At 44.2% G+C, this 21803-nt stretch overlaps 1 protein-coding gene across 1 annotated transcript in view; it reads right to left on the bottom strand.

Annotated features, from left to right (window-relative positions):
* Positions 1-21803, bottom strand: part of CTNNA1 (catenin alpha 1) — a 712178-nt gene that overhangs the window by 560209 nt on the left and 130166 nt on the right. Inside the window, exon 3 of the mRNA XM_069199317.1 lies at positions 10725-10920. Coding sequence (XP_069055418.1) covers positions 10725-10920 — 196 coding nt within the window. The remainder of the gene's footprint in view (positions 1-10724; positions 10921-21803) is intronic.

Below are 21803 nucleotides of genomic sequence, written 5' to 3' on the forward strand. Positions count from 1 at the left end.
TGCCAGGCTAATCAGGTTACGCCACTAGACGCCTCCACAGAAAACATTGTAAGTTACTTACTACACTTACAAAAGTCCAATCTAGCCTTCTCTTCCATTAAAATACATCTCACTGCAATATTTGCTTATCTGCAGATTAAACATAAAAAAAATCCCTTTTTAGAATTCCAGTTATTAAAGCCTTTATGGAAGGACTAAAAAGAATCATACCCCCAAGGACACCACCAGTGCCTTCGTGGAATCTTAATATTGTATTAACACGACTCATGGGCCCACCATTTGAACCCATGCATTCTTGTCAAATCCAATTTTTAACTTGGAAAGTAGCCTTTCTAATAGCCATCACTTCACTTAGAAGAGTCAGCGAAATACAGGCGTTTACTATTCAAGAACCCTTTATACAAATACATAAACATAAGGTGGTTCTCCGTACAAATCCACAATTCTTACCAAAAGTCTCATCACCGTTTCATCTAACAAAACGGTAGAACTCCCAGTCTTCTTCCCACAGCCAGACTAAGTAGCAGAAAGGGCATTACATACGTTAGACATAAAAAGAGCACTAATGTATTACATTGACAGAACAAAACAATTTCGAAAAACAAAACAATTGTTCGTAGCAGTCCAAAAACCACATGCAGGTAATGCCATATCCAAAAAGGCCATTGCCAAATGGATTGTCAAATGCATACAAACCTGCTACCTAAAAGCTAAAAGAGAATTACCCATTACTTCAAGGGCACACTCCACTAGAAAGCAAGGCGCCACAATGGCTTTTCTTGGTAATATACCAATGACAGAAATTTGTAAGGCAGCCACTTGGTCTACGCCTCATACATTTACTAAGCATTACTGTGTAGATATGTTAGCAGCACAACAAGCCACAGTAGGACAGGCTGTACTAAGAAAATTATTTCAGACTTCAACTCCTACCTACAGGCTATCCACCACTTTTGGGGAGATTACTGCTTTGTAGTATATGCACATCATGTTTATCTGCAGCTACACATGCCATAGAACAGAAAATGTCACTTATCGAGTGTACACCTGTTAGTGGCATGTTGCGCTGCAGATTCACATGCGCCCTCCCACCTTCCCGGGAGCCTGTAGCAGTTTTAGTTGCATTCAAATTGTATATATGTAAAAACCTATTTTTTAATGACTTTAATACTCTATGTACATGCACATTTACTCCATTGCATGAGCACCTCTAGTATCCTTACTTTAACGACTCCTACCTCACCCTCTGCGGGGAAAACAATCTAAGATGGAGTCGACGCCCATGCGCAATGGAGCCGAAAGGGAGGAGTCACTCGGTCCCGTGACTCGAAAAGACTTCTTCGAGGAAAAAACAACTTGTAACACTCCGAGCTTGAGACCACAAATCTTAGGTACTTTCTGTGTGAAGGATGTATTGGTATATGGAAATATGCATCCTTTAGGTCTAGTGTTGTCATGTAGTCTCGTTGTTTGAGCAGTGGGATTACATCTTGTAATGTCACCATGTGAAAGTGGTCTGATTTGATGTAGGTATTTAATGTTCTGAGATCTAATACAGGTCTCAGTGTTTTGTTCTTTTTGGGTATGAGTAAACTCCTGTTCCTTTCTGTTGAACTGGTACTAATTCTATTGTTCCTTTTTGTAGCAATGCCTGGACCTCTAGTGCTAGAAGACACATGTGTTGTTTTGACATATTGTGTGTTTTCGGTGGAACGTTTGGAGGGAATCTGAGAAATTCTATGCAATAACCGTGCTGGATAATTGCCAGTACCCAAGTGTCTGTTGTTATCTCCTCCCAATGTTTGTAAAAATTGCTTAGTCTCCCCCCCACAGTTATGTGTTGGGGATTTGTGACTTGGAAGTCACTGTTTGTTTTGAGGAGTTTTAGGGCTTTGGAACGTCCCTCTATTCTTTTGGAATTGTCCCCCTCTATATTGCCCCCGAAAACTTTCCCGCTGATATTGGCTTTGATAAGTGGGCCTTGTTTGTGAGGTTGTGGGTTCTGTTGCTTGTCCTCGAAACCCCCCTCTAAACTGTGTTTTGCGAAATGTGCCTCTGCTCTGTGGGGAGTAGAGTGCGCCCATGGCTTTGGCCGTATCATTGTCTTTTTGAATTTTTTCTATAGCAGTGTCCACCTCCGGCCCAAACAACTGCTGTCCATTAAAAGGCATATTCAGCACAGGTTGTTGTATTTCCGGCTTGAATCCTGACGTACGCAACCACGCGTGTCTCCTTATTGTTACTGCAGTATTTACTGTCCTTGCAGCTGTATCTGCTGCATCCATTGCTGACCGTATCTGATTTGAGATACTTTGTCCTTCCTCCACCACTTGTTGTGCCCTTTTCTGGAACTCTTTGGGTAAGTGTTCTATGAAATGCTGCATTTCGTCCCAATGAGCCCTATCATATCTTGCCAGAAGTGCTTGTGAGTTGGCAATGCGCCATTGGTTTGCTGCTTGTGCTGCAACCCTTTTCCCAGCAGCGTCAAATTTGCGACTCTCCTTGTCTGGAGGTGGTGCGTCTCCCGAGGTGTGAGAGTTTGCTCTCTTGCAAGTTGCCCCTACTACCACAGAGTCTGGTGTTAATTGCTGCGTGATATACACAGGGGCTGTAGGCGGTGGCTTGTACTTTTTTTCCACCCTTGGAGTTATGGCCCTGTCTTTCACAGGCTCCTGAAACACCTGTTTGGAGTGTTTTACCATTCCAGGAAGCATAGGTAAGCTCTGGTACTGGCTATGAGTGGAGGATAGTGTATTAAACAAAAAGTCATCCTCAATTGGTTCTGCATGCAAGGTGACATTATGAAATGCCGCTGCCCTTGAGACCCCCTGCGTGTAGGATGTACTGTCCTCAGGTGGGGACGGTCTCGCTGGGTAACAGTCTGGGCTGTTATCCGATACTGGTGCATCATAAAGGTCCCATGCGTCGGGATCGTCCTGGCTCATTGCAGTATGCGTTGGGGATTGAATCAGTGGTGGAGTGACTACCGGTGATGTGTGCATTGATGGTGGTGGAGATGGTGGCGGAGTTGTTTGTCTTGCCACCTTTGCCTGTGGCTGCTTGTCCTTTTCTTGAAAGGCAAGTCTCCTTTTCATTTTAATTGGGGGAAGAGTGCTTATCTTCCCTGTGTCCTTTTGAATGTGGAGCCTCCTTTGAGTGTAATCTGGCTCCATTGATTCTAGTTCTTGTCCGAACTTATGTCCTTGCATTTGGGAGGACAATCCCTGTTCCTCTGTGTAGGAACCCGATTTCGGTTCCAAGGCTGGATGTTTCGGAATGGAAACCTTTTCGGTAGCCTTTTTCGGCTCCGACGACACTCTTTATTTTCGGCGTCGTGGTCTCTCGGTGCCGACCCATTTAGGTGCCGCTGTCTCGGGCTCGAGATTGCTGTGTGCCGGTATCTCGACCGGAGTCGGATGACTTCGACACAAGCGTGCCCTTTTTCGGTGCCGATGATCGGTCACCTATTTTACGGGTTAAGCCATGGCCTGTTGGCGGTGGCGTCCCCTGGGCTTTTGTGGTCTTCTCGTGAGTTTTATGTTTCAACGTCTTACTCTCAGTTTTAGGCGTTTCTTCAGGATCGAGCTCGTCCGAGTCCGACTCCTGGATGGAGAAGGTTTCCTCTTCCTCCTCCAAATGCCTTTGTCCTGTCGGCGCCGACGCCATTTGCAGTCTTCTCGCTCTTCGGTCTCTTAATGTCTTCCTCGACCGAAACGCTAGACAGGCTTCACAAGTATCTTCTTTGTGTTCTGGAGACAAACACAAGTTACAGACCAGGTGCTGATCTGTATACGGATACTTGTTGTGACATTTTGGGCAGAAGCGGAATGGGGTCCGTTCCATCAGCCTTGAAGAGACACGTTACCGGGCCAACCAGGCCCCGACGGGGGATCGAAAAACCCCAAAGGGCCACCAGAGCTCTTCAAAAGTCGGTGTCGATCTGTAATAACTAACCCGATACCGAACGCAAACAATACCGTCGAATTTTCCGAGATTCTAACTAACTTTCCGAACCGAAACACGGAGCGAAAAGGAACACGTCCAAACCCGATGGCGGAAAAAAAAAACAATCTAAGATGGAGTCGACGCCCATGCGCAATGGAGCCGAAAGGGGAGGAGTCCCTCGATCTTGTGACTCGAAAGACTTCTTAGAAGAAAAACAAATTGTAACACTCCGAGCCCAACACTAGATGGCGGGATGTGCAAAGCATGTGTATCTGCAGCTACACATGCCATTGAATATATATATATATATATATATATATATATATATATATATATATATATATATATATATTGTAAAGAAATGGCTCCCTGTTGCAGTTACCCCCCACTTTTTGCCTGATACTGATGCTGACTTGACTGAGGAGTGTGCTGGGACCCTGCTAACCAGGCCCCAGCACCAGTGTTCTTTCACCTAAAATGTACCATTGTTTCCACAATTGGCACACCCTGGCATCCAGATAAGTCCCTTGTAACTGGTACCTCTGGTACCAAGGGCCCTGATGCCAGGGAAGGTCTCTAAGGGCTGCAGCATGTATTATGCCACCCTAGAGACCCCTCACTCAGCACAGACACCCTGCTTACAAGCCTGTGTGTGCTAGTGAGAACAAAATGAGTAAGTCGACATGGCACTCCCCTCAGGGTGCCATGCCAGCCTCTCACTGCCTATGCAGTATAGTTAAGACACCCCTCTAGCAGGCCTTACAGCCCCAAGGCAGGGTGCACTATACCATAGGTGAGGGTACCAGTGCATGAGCACTGTACCCCTACAGTGTCTAAGCAAAACCTTAGACATTGTAAGTGCAGGGTAGCCATAAGAGTATATGGTCTGGGAGTCTGTTTTACACGAACTCCACAGCACCATAATGGCTACACTGAAAACTGGGAAGTTTGGTATCAAACTTCTCAGCACAATAAATGCACACTGATGCCAGTGTACATTTTATTGCAAAATACACCCCAGAGGGCACCTTAGAGGTGCCCCCTGAAACTTAACCGACTGTCTGGGTATGCTGACTAGTTCCAGCAGCCTGCCACACTAGAGACATGTTGCTGGCCCCATGGGGAGAGTGCCTTTGTCACTCTGAGGCCAGTAACAAAGCCTGCACTGGGTGGAGATGCTAACACCTCCCCCAGGCAGGAGCTGTAACACCTGGCGGTGAGCCTCAAAGGCTCACCCCTTTGTCACAGCCCAGCAGGGCACTCCAGCTTAGTGGAGTTGCCCGCCCCCTCCGGCCACGGCCCCCACTTTTGGCGGCAAGGCTGGAGGGAACAAAGAAAGCAACAAGGAGGAGTCACTGGCCAGTCAGGACAGCCCCTAAGGTGTCCTGAGCTGAGGTGACTCTAACTTTTAGAAATCCTCCATCTTGCAGATGGAGGATTCCCCCAATAGGGTTAGGATTGTGACCCCCTCCCCTTGGGAGGAGGCACAAAGAGGGTGTACCCACCCTCAGGGCTAGTGGCCATTGGCTACTAACCCCCCAGACCTAAACACGCCCTTAAATTTAGTATTTAAGGGCTACCCTGAACCCTAGAAAATCAGATTCCTGCAAACTACAAGAAGAAGGACTGCCTAGCTGAAAACCCCTGCAGAGGAAGACCAGAAGACGACAACTGCCTTGGCTCCAGAAACTCACCGGCCTGTCTCCTGCCTTCCAAAGAACTCTGCTCCAGCGACGCCTTCCAAGGGACCAGCGACCTCTGAATCCTCTGAGGACTGCCCTGCTTCGAAAAAGACAAGAAACTCCCGAGGACAGCGGACCTGCTCCAAAAAGAATGCAACTTTGTTTCAAGGAGCAGCTTTAAAGACCCTGCAATCTCCCCGCAAGAAGCGTGAGACTTGCAACACTGCACCCGGCGACCCCGACTCGGCTGGTGGAGAACCAACACCTCAGGGAGGACCCCCGGACTACTCTCCGACTGAGTACCAAAACCTGTCCCCCCTGAGCCCCCACAGCGCCGCCTGCAGAGGGAATCCAGAGGCTTCCCCTGACCGCGACTCTCTGAAACCTAAGTCCCGACGCCTGGAAAGGACCCTGCACCCGCAGCCCCCAGGACCTGAAGGACCGGACTTTCACTGCAGAAGTGACCCCCAGGAGTCCCTCTCCCTTGCCCAAGTGGAGGTTTCCCCGAGGAAGCCCCCCCTTGCCTGCCTGCAGCGCTGAAGAGATCCGTTGATCTCTCATAGACTAACATTGCGAACCCGACGCTTGTTTCTACACTGCACCCGGCCGCCCCCGCACTGCTGAGGGTGAAATTTCTGTGTGGGCTTGTGTCCCCCCCGGTGCCCTACAAAACCCCCCTGGTCTGCCCTCCGAAGACGCGGGTACTTACCTGCAAGCAGACCGGAACCGGGGCACCCCCTTCTCTCCATTCTAGCCTATGCGTTTTGGGCACCACTTTGAACTCTGCACCTGACCGGCCCTGAGCTGCGGGTGTGGTGACTTTGGGGTTGCTCTGAACCCCCAACGGTGGGCTACCTTGGACCAAGAACTGAACCCTGTAAGTGTCTTACTTACCTGGTAAAACTAACAAAAACTTACCTCCCCCAGGAACTGTGAAAATTGCACTAAGTGTCCACTTTTGAAATAGCTATTTGTCAATAACTTGAAAAGTATACATGCAATTGAAATGATTCAAAGTTCCTAATGTACTTACCTGCAATACCTTTCAAACAAGATATTACATGTTAAATTTGAACCTGTGGTTCTTAAAATAAACTAAGAAAAGATATTTTTCTATAACAAAACCTATTGGCTGGATTTGTCTCTGAGTGTGTGTACCTCATTTATTGTCTATGTGTATGTACAACAAATGCTTAACACTACTCCATGGATAAGCCTACTGCTCGACCACACTACCACAAAATAGAGCATTAGTATTATCTATTTTTACCACTATTTTACCTCTAAGGGGAACCCTTGGACTCTGTGCATGCTATTCCTTACTTTGAAATAGCACATACAGAGCCAACTTCCTACATATATATATATATATACATACACACACACACACATATTCCACTCGATAGCATGTGTGGCTGTAGATACACATACTTTGCATAGACTGTAAAGCAGTCCGTCCCAGTAAGTGCTGGCTAGCCTGTGGGAGTAGCTTGAAAAAGATTCCCCGAGGACTGCCTAAACAACATATACAAAATAGTGTTTAGTAAACGTGTGTGGTGTAGACCAATTAGCAGCTTTGCAGATATCTGCTGTTGAAATATTTCCTAAAAAGGCCATAGAAGCACCTTTTTTCTTGGTAGTGTGCGCTTTAGGAGTTGTTGGGAGCCGTCTATCTTTGAGATAAAAAGTTTGAATACCCTTGACTATCCATCTAGCTAACCCATTCTCTGAAATCAGATTACCTTTGTGAGGCATTGAAAAAGCTAAAAAAAAAGCTGTTTCGATTTTCTAAAACTTTTGGTCCTGTCAATGTAATACATAAGAGTTTGTTTAACATCTAGTGTATGCAGAGCTCTTTCAGCGATTTGAGTCTGTGGGGGGAAAAACGGTTACTCAACTGACTGATTAATGTGAAATGGTGAAACTGCTTTAGGTAAAAATTTAGGATTTGTCCCAAGAACTACTTTATCTTTATGAACTTGGAAAAAAGGTTCCTCTAAAGTGAAAGCTTGTATTCACTTACCCATCTCAGTGAATTTATAGCTACTAAAAACTTTTCATGAAAGGAATTTCAAAGAACAGGAATGCATGGGTTCAAATTGTGGACCCATAGGTCTAGAAAGGACAATGTTAGGGTTCCATACTGGAGCTGGAGGAGCCCTGGGTGGAACAACTCTTAAGTGCTTCCATAAATGACTTGGTAACAGGAATTCAGAACAAAGAAATATTGTAGAAAAATGCCTCTCATGGCATGGTTACCCCCTAACTTTTTGCCTTTTGTTGATGCTAGTTATGACTGAAAGTGTGCTGGGACCCTGCTAACCAGGCCCTGGCACCAGTATTATTTTCCTAAACTGTACCTTTGTCTCCACAACTGGCACAGCCCTGGCACATAGATAAGTCCCTTGTAAGTGGTACCCCTGGTACCAAGGGCCCTGTGACAAGGGAAGGTCTGTAAGGGCTGCAGCATGTATTATGCCACCCTGGAGACCCCTCACTCAGCACATGTACACGGTCTCATAGCTTGTGTGTGCTGGTGGGGATTAAATGACTAAGTCGACATGGAACTCCCCTCAGGGTGCCATGCCCACAACCCACTGCCTATGGCATAGGTAAGTCACACCTCTAGCAAGCCTTACAGCCCTAAGGCAGGGTGCACTATACCACAGGTGAGGGCATAGTTGCATGAGCACTATGCCCCTACAGCGTTTAAGCCAAACCTTATACATTGTAAGTGCAGGGTAGCCATAAAGAGTAAATGGTCTGGGAGTTTGTCAAATACGAAATCCACAGTTCCATAATGGCTACACTGAATTCAAGTCTTTTTTAATGGCTTTTCTGTGCGCCTTCTGGGGAGCCTTGGCACAACCTCTCCCTCTGACATCTCCTGTGACATGAAGGAACCCTCACTGTCATCATAAGTGACAGATTTAAGTTTCTGTAGTCCCAATAATAGCCTTATCTTTTAGAACATAAGAGTTTCTGAGGAAAAAAGTTAGACATTTTGTAGCACTTTACTTTATTTTCTGCTACAGACATTAGTGCCAGGGTCAGAGAAATGAAACATGAAATATAATCTTGGATGCCAAAAGTAGTAATCGCTACAGAAACTGAGCAGAGCTCAGGGAGACTCCCTTCACACTACAAAGCGGTAGAAAATCTGAGAGACTTAGTCTCTGTTGGGAGTGTTGTTCAAGTTTGGTCCTTTTTTTTTTTTTAGAAAGGACACAGATAGGCTATTAAACTGAATTTTTCATTGCTATTAAAGCCTATGGTAGTGATATATCCTGCTTCATATGGTACAGTGGGACTCCCACTTCGACCACGGGGAATGATCCAAGCATGTGGATCTATGAAAGATCCAAAAATGGAGAATGCGGCCACAAATTGTGGTGCGTGTATATGCACGAAACCAATTGGTAAAGATGCAGTGCTATTTCAAACCTGAACTTGCACCAATCATGAAGCCATAATTAAGTTAATTGTATACCACAGAAGCTGCAGTGGCTTGGAAACCATCACCTGGAGAATTACAACCCATTCACTAACATTCCAACTATTGGCACCCAACTTCTGAAGCTGTGTACATGAAGGAAGAGCAGGACACGTGGCCCACACATCAAAATAGGATCCTTTCACTAAATGTATATACTTCTTAGTTCTAGCAAGGTATAACCCTTCACAGAGCCATTGGCAAATTTGGTATTTGCATGATGTGTTTCTGTATGTGCAAATAAAAAAATTAAAGTATCGTCTATTAAATACATGTCCACAAGATCTACTGAAAAGAAAAGTATACAAAGCTGATTTATGCAACCATGATGGTGTTGGGTAGCCATTTTAGTTATAGCTCCATGCACGTTATTTTAGCACACAAGGCCTGCCGCTGTGCACTTTAACCTAGATATATTTTATTCAGCTTCATTTTATTATTCTTACAATAGCCACTTCTGCGGTCTTGTTTTAATTTTTCTCTATCTGGCTGTTTTTGTCTAGGACAGCACTACATTCTCAAACAAGACATTCCTGCTCACTCTGTGCTTCGTTCAAGGCTGTAGTGACAGGTTGCCGGTGAACGTGGTAAATGTTTTGTCTCTGGTATTCATAGAATAACACACATCCTTACGTAGAGACATTTTCCCAGAACATCAGCTGTTTTATTATAAAAACTCTTCCTAGTCCCTTAGACGTTAGAGGGAGATTCCAGCCAGAGGACCACAACTGTATGCTGATTGCTGAACACTTCACTACAAGCTGCTTATGCAGACTTCAGGCCTTTGCTCAGGTATGGGGGATGTCGTCTTCCAAGGGGAACCTGAAGGGCAGAATTAGAACTTAACATGATGTGCTCTATTATAGCCTAGGTAGGAATTAGTCCATTGACTCGTGACAATATGGTAGCATTATTTCTATGTTTCACTCTCCTTGTCACAATTCTAATCGTGTCATGCTGTATCGTCCTGGTTATTGCAGTACATGCTTTGCTATCTAAGATGCAGCTGCTTCATTGAAACCTTATTGAAACATATACTGCCTATGTTTGGCATTGGGTATGTGTGACTAATGTAAGAGAAAACAAATGAGACCAGAGTCACCACGATTTTCTTGAGGAGTCAATTATGTCATGCACTCGGCTGCCCAATCATCCCTGCTCTTGGGTAGAGATGAGGCACTGCTAGTTAGCCAAAGAAAAACACGGATTATGGCGACATGTGTCACCTGTAGTGGGTTCAGACTCAGTCTCCCACACCGCAGGCGATTCTGCGGCTCAAAATCCAGTAGTCTCATGAGAATAATGAGAGCCTACGTGACAAGGACACATGAAATATTTAGAGATATATATATATATATATATATATAAAAAATTTAAACAAAACAAAAACAAGAAAAATAATGGTTGATGAGGATGTGAAAGTATATTTTCAAAAGCTACAATAAAAGGTAAACTTTCAGAGGTTATGCCTTCAAAATAAACAGATGTTTGGGCATTTGAAACAGACTGGAGTACAGTATCCACACATTATAAAATACATATTTTGCACCCACAATCAGGTTCATGGTTTAACAAAGTGCATTGTACATTAACTTAACACGTACCTTGTTTGCGAACATCTTCAACTGCTGCTATAAGCTCCTCTTTCAGAAACTGACTGTCTTTTGCAATTTTGTCCCCTTTCTCTAAAAAGTTCTGGGTTGCCTGTTCAACAGATGCTGCTAAAATGTGTGCTTTTTTTGATCGACCTTTCTTCTTATTTGATGGACCCTTACTGCTCGAGTTCACCAAAGTGGTAACCTGCACACAAAAAAAAAGCAAAAATACGAAGAATACTTATTAGCAATATACGAACAAGCACACAAATACTCCCACGTGTCAACACAACAGTTCCAGCCTTTGCCGATTTGCGGAGATTTAGGAATATAACTGGGGCTACAGAGGATGCAGGAGGGAGGAAGGTTCTAGCATGTAACTAAATTAACATGCTTGTTAAGAGCCCAATTTAAGTTCTTAGAGCACAGCATCCTTTCAAAAAAACTATTTCCATTGCTGCCTGTAGCGGGGTTCCTACTGGGATGGAGAGCAGGATGATCAGGCGCTTATGCAACAACACTCCTTAAAGCTCTAATTGGAACCTCGTATTTATCCCACAGAAACTAATCTTCATAGCTACCTTCCAAAAGGAAGCACCCACAATACATATGGGTTTTGTGGATAGCAACCCACTTTAAAAAATGCAACTCAGAAGCCCTTCCAAACCAGAGCCTTTTCAGTCAGAAAGTCATAACGACCATATTCTTTATAAACCTCTCAATGTTATATGAAAATCTACACAACCATTTATTACGTTCTACAGATCCGGTAATATCCGATGAGCAGACAAATTTACAATTCTAAAGATTATTAACTATCATAATCCATATTTTCTACCATTTTACTAAAAATATTTCTGCACATTCCTCAACTTTGAATATTCAACAGTAACCACTCTTTCTGCCAGTAGCCATCACCAAGCCACTGCACTAGTCCTTAAGAGTCCCTCCAAAGTAGGCTTTCAAATTCTTAGCTACGTTGATTACTTCTGCAAACTGCTCTAGCAACAAGGGGTCGTGGACATGCAAATCTATATCTCTCTGAACATAATAGTCAAAAGGAAAAATATGGTTCAATACAAAATCATAATTCAGGCAAGGACATGCTAGAAAAGTTACAATACTTGCAAACAATGATCCAGTTAAAGGAGAGAAGGAAAGCATTCAATAAATTTAAGTTATGATACATACTGCAGGCATCTGATGTAGATTAATCTAAACAACAATTTAAAGGAAAAATATATCAATATCTTAACGATCGCCAATGACAGGAAGCAGTATAGAAATGAGAACTACATAGATAGAACAAAATGTATAATGATGGGTGGCCTGGCAAGGGAAATGGAAGCAGCAACAGGAGAGGCCATTCATACTCCCACGAGATGGGGACCAGAGCTTTTTTGGGGGGGGGGCGGGGGCAGGTGTCACAATAACACCTATTTAATGGGGAAACAAAACTAATTATTTACATGCAACTTGTCTTGTCTCTTCTAGATTCACATACATATATCCCACTGGTTGTCTGAAAGAGCTATTTTTTTATTTTTTTAAAGGGGTGTGTGTGAAACCAGATCCATTCTGGCTTGAGATACAACACCCTTTGTGTGTATGCAAGCTCTTAGATTATTTTTTATGCCTTGTGATTGTGGATACCTGTTGAATAAAAGTAATATTTCTATGTGATATTGTGGCAAATGCAGGGCACATTTTTGACCTACAAAAAGGACTTAAAAAAATATATATATTATATACATCTACATATACACATTCTCCAGGTTTTTTGTTTTTTTGTTTTTTAAGCAGCACTTGTTGTGTGTTCCATATACGTCTTAGTATACATATCTTTTGGCCCACAATCAAAAGAAAAGTAATATCTGTACTGTTATGCTTTGTTTACAAATGTATTATTTATTCCTTTACTTATTAACTAGGTATTGCAGCACGTGCAACATTTTAATGAAGTGTTACCTGCTATTATAAGAGGATGTGTGTCAGTTTGTCCTTATAACGTAATTATTTGCCATCTTGGGTTCAGGAACTCTGTCTTGAATTTCTTTTTTTTTCCCTATCAAACATATTCTTTAAGTTTATTTATTTTATTTTGGCTTAATTCTTCTTCACCGGGGAGGTGGGAGGGTTGTATGCAAGTCAAGCTGGAAAACTATTATTAAAGGTAAGTAACTAGTTTCTTTTGTGGCATGGACGTCTTCTAGATTCCTATACTATGCATTTGTCACCTAATGGTATTGGGAGTGAAGTTCCAATAGCACCAACAGAAAAAAATTGTGTGGTCTACTACTAGTTCTCTGAGACCGCATGTTCTCACTACTGTGATCACATAGTATATATCCAGACAGCCAAACATACAGAAATGTACATACATTTACACACCCTACACATATCTGAGTGGGTGTCACTATCTATAGGAGTAACCCTGAAACCCTTTATTTTGCGGTTACGGGCTAGCAGTTAGAGATATACGTCACAATTGTTAATTTCCATGGCCCACAACTATTTATTCACACTAATGTGCAATTTGGTTATTTTTATTCTGTGTCTGCTCTTTTAACATGCTTTATAGTCGTATGTGTGGTCTTTAGATGCCCCTGATTTTATTGTTACCAATCATTTTCTTGTTGTTTAGTTAACCAGAGACTGTTTGAAGTTTTGGTGATGTAATGGGCCAAACTTATTGCTTTGTGGAGATTTAGCTTAAAGGTTACTGAGTGCTTCGCTGTTTTATGTATGTATTTTTTCCTGAGACGCCTCCTTCTGGCAGCAACCTTAAGCTATGTGCATGCTGCTGACGTGTTCTAGTCAGCCCCTACCTTTCCATGTTTCTGGTTTTGCTGTAACATGGAAAGTACTGTATGATTATGTTACTTATACACGTGTATATGTAAATCCCAAAGAGAAACTGTGCTTCACCTTATATGGTGAATGTGTTTCTATAATAAGCCTGCGTTGGTTGATATAAGGGAACTTTAGTTTGTACATATATGGAAATCGTACAAGGTAGGGCTGCAGATTCACATGCTTTGCATAACTTCGCCATCTAGTGTTGGGCTGGGAGTGTTACAAGTTCTTTTTATTCGAAGAAGCTTTTTCGAGTCACAAGATCGAGAGACTCCTCATCTTGGTGATAGTGCGCATGGGCATCGAGTCCTTTGTTAGATTGTTTTCCCGCAGGAGGATGAAGTAAAGAGTGTACAAATGTACATGTACATATATAATAAAATAATGAGATGTCCATGCAATGTATATACATATTTACAATGTATAATACTACAACGGCCACAGGCTTCCGGGGAGGGCACATGTGAATCTACAGCACTACATGCCACGAACAGATGTACACTAGGTAAGTGACATTTTCCGTTCTATGGCATCTGTAGCTGCAGATACACATGCTGTGCATTGACTGAAATGCAGTCCCCTCCCAAAATAAGCAGTAGCTAGCCTGGAGGAGTTTGTAGTAGTTTGAAAGAGTGTTTTAAGCACTGCTTGACCAACATATGCTTGCTGGCGAGACAAAACGTCCACACAATAGAGTTTTGTAAATGTGTGTGGTGTAGACCATGTGGCTGCTTTGCATGTCTCTCATTGGTATATTTCCTAAGAATGCCACTGAAGCTCCATTCTTCCTAGTAGAATGTGCTTTAGAAGTTACTAATGGTTGCCTTTTAGCTGTAACATAGCAAGTTTGAATACACATTACTATCCATCTGGCCAATCCTTGTTTTGAAACTGGATTACCCTTATGAGGCTGTTGAAAAGCCACAAAAAGTTATTTAGATTTTCTAAAATCTTTTGTTCTGTCTATATAATTCATGAGAGCTCTTTTGGAGCTCAAGAGTGTGGGGAGCTCTTTCAGCAACAATCTGGCTGCGGAATGAAGACTGGCAATTCCACTGACTAATTGATGTGAAAAGGTGAGACCACTTTGGGTAGGAATTTTGGATTTGTAATAAGTACTAATTTGTGTTTGTGAATTTGGAAGAAAGGTTCTTCTAAAGTGAATGCTTGAATTTCACTATCTCCCTTTAAGGCAGTAATTGCTACCAGGAAAGCAACTTTCCAGGAGAGAAACTGAAGAGCGCAAGAATGGATGCGTTCAAATGGTGGACCCATAAGCCTTGTGAGCACAATTTTAAGATTCCAGGCAGGAGCTGGTGGAGCTCTAAGTGGAATAATTCTTTTAAGGTCTTCCCATGAAAGCTTTTATGACAGGAATTCTAAACAGAGTTCTAAACAGAGAGGTATGCTGTCTGTTTTGGAGGTAGGCTGTTTTTGCTGTTCGATGAATTTTAATAGATTAATATGCAAGATTTGGTTTCTGTAAGTAAAGCAAATAAACAATATCCTGTACTGATGCTTTAAGTGGATCAATGTTTTTAGGTTGACAGTAGTATACATAACGTTTCCATCGGCAACATAGCACTGTCTGGTTGTAGGTCTGCGTGCTTCTTTTAGAATGTTCATACATTCCGATGGAAGCTGTAGGTATCCAAATTCTATGACCTCAGGAGCCAAATAGTCAGATTGAGCACACTGGGATTGGGATGGCTGATTTGACCTTTATTCTGAGTTAATAGGCATGGTCTATTTGGAATTTTGTGATGTGGTACTACAGACCGATCCAACAGTGTGTGCCAGTGTTGACATGCCCATGTGGGACTAGGAGTATGATAGTGAGGGAGGTGTGATGGATTTTGTTGACCAGAAATGGAATTAGTGGGAGAGGGGGAGAAAGAGTAAGCAAATATCCCTGACCAATTGATCCATAGACCATTGCCCTAGGAACGAGGGGGTGGGTACCTGGATGCGAAGTTTGGGCATTTTGCGTTTTCGCTTGTTGCCAAAAGGCCTACGTCTAGTGTTCCCCACATTTGAAAGTACTGCTGAATTACTGGTGGGTGAATCTCCCATTCCTGTATTTACTGCTGCTTCCTGCTTAAGAGGTCCGCTAGCTGGTTGTGTATATCTGGGATATACTCGGTTAGTAGTTGAATGCAATTGTGAATGGCCCATTTCCAAATGGTCAGTGAAAGAAGGGACAATTGGGATGAGTGTGTCCCCCCTGTTTTTTCTGATAATACATTGTTGTCATGTTGTCTGTTCTTAATAACACTGTCGTGTGTGATCTGTGGTTGGAATGTTTTGAGTGCTGAGAACATTGCCAACAATTCCAAGTGGTTTATGTCGTAAGTTTGCTGGATGGAGTCCCATCCTCCCTGTATAGTAAGATTGTTGAGATGGGCTCACCAACCTGTCATTGATGCATCTGTAGTGATTATGGTCTGTGGCACAGGGTCCTGAAATGGCTGCCCTTTTGATAAGTTGGTGTGATTCCGCCATTGCAAAGAGTTGAAAGTCTGGCAGTCCAACACCATTAGATCTTGAATATGGCCCTCTGCCTGAGACCATTGTTGCAAGAGACACTGTTGTAGGGGTCTCATATTTAGACGTGCATTGGATACTATTTCTATGCACAATGCTTTTATTCCCAATAGCTTCATGATAAACCTCACTGTGTAAGTTTGATTGTATTGCAGGTGTGATATGATATTATGGAAAGCTGGAATTCTCTGTGGGTTTGGGTTTGCTAATGCCGACTTAGTGTTCAGAACTGCTCCCAGATACGGTTGTATTTGTGCTGGTTGGAGATGAGATTTTTGGTAATTGATGGTGAACTCTAGACTGTGTAGGATATCAATTGTGTATGCGGTTGACAGGTTTGAATTGTGCTGGCTTTTATGAGCCAGTCGTCCAGATAGGGAAAGACATGTATATGTTGCCTTCTGAGGTATGCTGCAACCATTGTGAGGTATTTGGTGAATACCCTTGGTGCTGTTACTCCAAAGGGTAGCACTTTGAACTGGTAATGCTTGCCTGAAATCACAAACCTTAGATATTTGAGATGTGCTGGATGTATGGGAGTATGGAAATAAGCATCTTTTAAATCTAATGCTGTCATGTAGTCCTGTTTTTGGAGGAGAATGACATCCTCAAGGATGACCATGTGGAAATGCTCTGAGAGGATGTACTGATTTAGAGGTCTGAGATCTAGGATTGGTCTGAGAGTACCATCCTTTTTTGGTATAGGAAAGTGTAGAGAATATACTCTTTACTCTTGCTGAGCTATAGGTACCACCTTTATTGCATCCTTGAGTAGATGTGATTATACTTCTTGTTTTAATAGAATGAAATGCTCCTGAGTTAGTTTGTGTGAACGAGGTGGATTGTTTGGTGGAGTGGAATTGAGTTCTAGACAGTAATCACGTTGGATAATTGACAGAACCCACTGATCCATAATGATGTGCCATTGTGGATAGAAATTTACCAGTCCTCCCCCCCCCCCCCTACAGGAGATGTGTGCTCTGTGGGGATGGTGGGAAAGTCACTTTGTTTGATTGTGAGGAACCTCTGGATGTGGAGCGTTTACCTCTTCTTCTACTATTGGATCCTCTATATCAGCCTCTAAATGATTCTGTAGGAAGTTGGCTCTGTATGTGCCATTTCAAAGTAAGGAATAGCATGCACAGAGTCCAAGGGTTCCCCTTCGAGGTAAGATAGTGGCAAAAAGAGATAATACTAATGCTCTATTTTGTGGTAGTGTGGTCGAGCAGTAGGCTTATCAAAGGAGTAGTGTTAAGCATTTGTTGTACATACACACAGGCAATAAATGAGGAACACACACTGAGAGACAAATCCAGCCAATAGGTTTTGTTATAGAAAAAGTTTATTTTAAGAACCACAGGTTCAAATTCTACATGTAATATCTCATTTGAAAGGTATTGCAGGTAAGTACTTTAGGAACCTTGAATAATCACAGTAGCATATATACTTTTTACATAAAACACAATAAGCTGTTTTAAAAGTGGACACAGTGCAATTTTCGCAGTTCCTGGGGGAGGCAAAGTATTGTTATTTTTAGCAGGTAAGTAAATCACTTACAGGTCTCAGTTTTGGGTCCAAGGTAGCCCACCGTTGGGGGTTCAGAGCAACCCTAAAGTTACCACACCAGCAGCTCAGGGCCGGTCAGGTGCAGAGGTCAAAGAGGTGCCCAAAACACATAGGCTTCAATGGAGAGAAGGGGGTGCCCCGGTTCCAGTCTGCCAGCAGGTAAGTACCCGCGTCTTCGGAGGGCAGACCAGGGGGGTTTTGTAGGGCACCGGGGGGGACACAAGTCAGCACAAAAAGTAAACCCTCAGCAGCGCGGGGCGGCCGGGTGCAGTGTGTAAACAAGCGCGGGTTCTCTGTAGGTTTCAATGGGAGACCAAGGGGTCTCTTCAGCGGTGCAGGCAGGCAAGGGGGGAGCTCCTCGGGGTAGCCACCACCTGGGCAAGGGAGAGGGCCTCCTGGGGGTCACTCCTGCACAGAAGTTCCGTTCCTTCAGGTGCTGGGGGCTGCGGGTGCAGGGTCTTTTCCAGCCGTCGGGACTTTAGGTTCAGGCAGTCGCGGTCAGGGGGAGCCTCGGGATTCCCTCTGCAGGCGTCGCTGTGGGGGCTCAGGGGGGACAACTTTGGTTACTCACGGACTCGGAGTCGCCGGAGGGTCCTCCCTGAGGTGTTGGTTCTCCACCAGTCGAGTCGGGGTCGCCGGGTGCAGTGTTGCAAGTCTCACGCTTCTTGCGGGGATTTGCAGGGGTCTTTAAATCTGCTCCTCTGTAACAAAGTTGCAGTTCTTTTGGAGCAGTGCCGCTGTCCTCGGGAGTTTCTTGTCTTTCTTGAAGCAGGGCAGTCCTCAGAGGATTCAGAGGTCGCTGGTCCCTTGGAAAGCGTCGCTGGAGCAGGTTTCTTTGGAAGGCAGGAGACAGGCCGGTAAGTCTGGGGCCAAAGCAGTTGGTGTCTTCTGCTCTTCCTCTGCAGGGGTTTTTCAGTTCAGCAGTCTTCTTCTTGTAGTTTCAGGAATCTAAATTCTTAGGTTCAGGGAAGCCCTTAAATACTAAATTTAAGGGCGTGTTTAGGTCTGGGGGGTTAGTAGCCAATGGCTACTAGCCGTGAGGGTGAGTACACCCTCTTTGTGCCTCCTCCCAAGGGGAGGGGGGCACATCCCTAATCCTATTGGGGGAATCCTCCATCTGCAAGATGGAAGATTTCTAAAAGTTAGTGTCACTTCAGCTCAGGACACCTTAGGGGCTGTCCTGACTGGCCAGTGACTCCTCCTTGTTATTCTCATTATTTTCTCCGGCCTTGCCGCCAAATGTGGGGGCCGTGGCCGGAGGGGGCGGGCAACTCCACTAGCTGGTGTGTCCTGCGGTGCTGGAACAAAGGGGTGAGCCTTTGAGGCTCACCGCCAGATGTTACAGCTCCTGCCTGGGGGAGGTGTTAGCATCTCCACCCAGTGCAGGCTTTGTTACTGGCCTCAGAGTGACAAAGGCACTCTCCCCATGGGGCCAGCAACATGTCTCTAGTGTGGCAGGCTGGTGGAACCAGTCAGCCTACACAGATAGTCGGTTAAGGTTTCAGGGGGCACCTCTAAGGTGCCCTCTGGGGTGTATTTTACAATACAATGTACACTGGCATCAGTGTGCATTTATTGTGCTGAGAAGTTCGATACCAAACTTCTCAGTTTTCAGTGTAGCCATTATGGTGCTGTGGAGTTCGTGTAAAACAGACTCCCAGACCATATACTCTTATGGCTACCCTGCACTTACAATGTCTAAGGTATTGCTTAGACACTGTAGGGGCACAGTGCTCATGCACTGGTGCCCTCACCTATGGTATAGTGCACCCTGCCTTAGGGCTGTAAGGCCTGCTAGAGGGGTGACTTATCTATACCTGCATAGGCAGTGAGAGGCTGGCATGGCACCCTGAGGGGAGTGCCATGTCGACTTACTCGTTTTGTTCTCACCAGCACACACAAGCTGGCAAGCAGTGTGTCTGTGCTGAGTGAGGGGTCTCCAGGGTGGCATAAGACATGCTGCAGCCCTTAGAGACCTTCCCTGGCATCAGGGCCCTTGGTACCAGAGGTACCAGTTACAAGGGACTTACCTGGATGCCAGGGTGTGCCAATTGTGGATACAAAAGTACAGGTTAGGGAAAGAACACTGGTGCTGGGGCCTGGTTAGCAGGCCTCAGCACACTTTCAATTCAAAACATAGCATCAGCAAAGGCAAAAAGTCAGGGGGTAACCATGCCAAGGAGGCATTTCCTTACAGATCCTCTAGAGTAAAATTGCGAGGATTGTTTTTGATGGGTGGTTGCTGTTTCCGTAGGCAATGGTTTGAAACCACCTCGAAATTGTGGTCTACCAAAATTACTCCTGGTGTGTGTGGGGTATACAAAGGCCCCATGGCCTTAACTGTTTCCAAATATTTTTAAAGTTTATCTATTACCGTGTCCACCTCAGGGTCAAATAAATGCTGCTTATCCAAGGGCATGTTTAAAACTGCTTGCTGTATCTCGGAATTGAAACCTGAACATCTTAACCAGGCCTGTCTCCTAATAAGCACACTGGTGTTAACTGATCTAGCTGCTGCATCAGCTGCATCCATAGCAGATGTAATAGAATTGTTAGATATTGCTTGCCCTTCATTAACTATTTGCAGTCCCCTTTTTTTGGTGTTCTGAAGGGAGGTATTGTAATAGCTTTTCCATTTCGGCCCAGTGTGCTCAGTCAGATCTAGCCAAAAGAGCTTGTGAATTGGCTATCCTCCAGTGATTTGCAGCTTGTGAGGCCACCCTTTTCCCAGCTGCATCTATTTTCCTGCTTTCCTTATCAGGAGGGGGGGGGGGGGGGGGGGGCACCTCCTGTGGACTAACTGTTAGCCCTTCTCCTCGCTGCACCAACTACAATGGAATCAGGAAGTAGTTGAGCCCTTATAAACACAGGGTCTGCGGGTACTGGTTTATATTTTTTGTCCACTCTAAGAGTGACAATCCTAGCTTTAACAGGCTCTTGAAAGATATCAGAAGCATGTCTGAGCATGCCTGGGATCATATGAAGACATTCATATTGCTTATACCTTGATGCCAGTGTGTCAAACAGAAAATCTGAAAATCATGCTCTATGTGGTCAGTTTGCATTTGCACATTATGGTATGGTGCAGCTCTACTACTTGATTATTTGCTGTATTGTCTTCTGGAGGCAAGGGTCTGGCAGGATGTAACTGAGGGTCATTTGGTGAAATGGGATCAGAGTCGTATGTATCCCATGGATTTGTGTTCTGTTAATCATCACTGAAATTATCCCCATGTGGTGAAATTGAGGATGTAGGTGGTGATAATTGTGCCTCATATGTGGGTGATGGTGGTGTGCCAGGAGGAACATAAGAATGTGGTGGTGAAGGCTGTTTCGGCATTGAAGTCTCTCCCTGTTTGTGCTTGAAGACCTTCTTTGATGAAGGTGCGTCTTTTGAAGTCTCTCTAAAAGTCAATTTCCACGTAAAGGTCATTAGAGGAGAGGCTATTATCCTTCCTGTGTCCTTCTGAATAAGTATTTTTCTTTGTTTGCGTCCATCATCTCTAAAATAGGTTGAATGTCTATGGACTCCTGGGTAGAAGTAGATTTTTTTTAAATTTTTTTTTTTACTATCCATGGCTTTCGACTCCGAAATGTTATGTTTTGGTCGAACTCCGAGGATGATGTAATCTTTTTTGGCTCCGAAGATGTGCCTTCCGATTTTCGACTCGACTCTGAGATTGGTGTAGGAGTCTATTTGGTCGAAGCTGAATACATCGAAGCTGAATACACCTTAGTCTTAAGTCTCGGTCCCGAACCCGAAGGTTGGTCATCCGGACTTTTTCAAATCTGACCATGGCCTGAAGGCAGTGGAGGATCGACGACAAGTGCTGGAGTCTTTTTTGTGTGGTGTGATACGGCAGTTGTACTCACGTATTGTACCGCAGGCACGTAGTGGCTGTAGTGATCTAAATGTTCGGAGTCTTGGACGGAAAAGATTGTCCCTTGCCGAACTTCTTCTTGGGCATGTTCTTCACCGAAGATGTTCAGTGTGTCTTCTGTTGATTTCGACTCCATCTAGAGACGACGAGTTCTACAGTCCCGAAGGGTCTTCTTAGATCGAAAAGATCTACAGGTGTTGCAATTGTCTTCTTGATGGTCTGGAGATAGACAAAGATTGCA

This window comes from Pleurodeles waltl, chromosome 7 (genome assembly GCF_031143425.1).
Source record: "Pleurodeles waltl isolate 20211129_DDA chromosome 7, aPleWal1.hap1.20221129, whole genome shotgun sequence".
In the NCBI taxonomy this organism is placed as follows: domain Eukaryota; kingdom Metazoa; phylum Chordata; class Amphibia; order Caudata; family Salamandridae; genus Pleurodeles; species Pleurodeles waltl.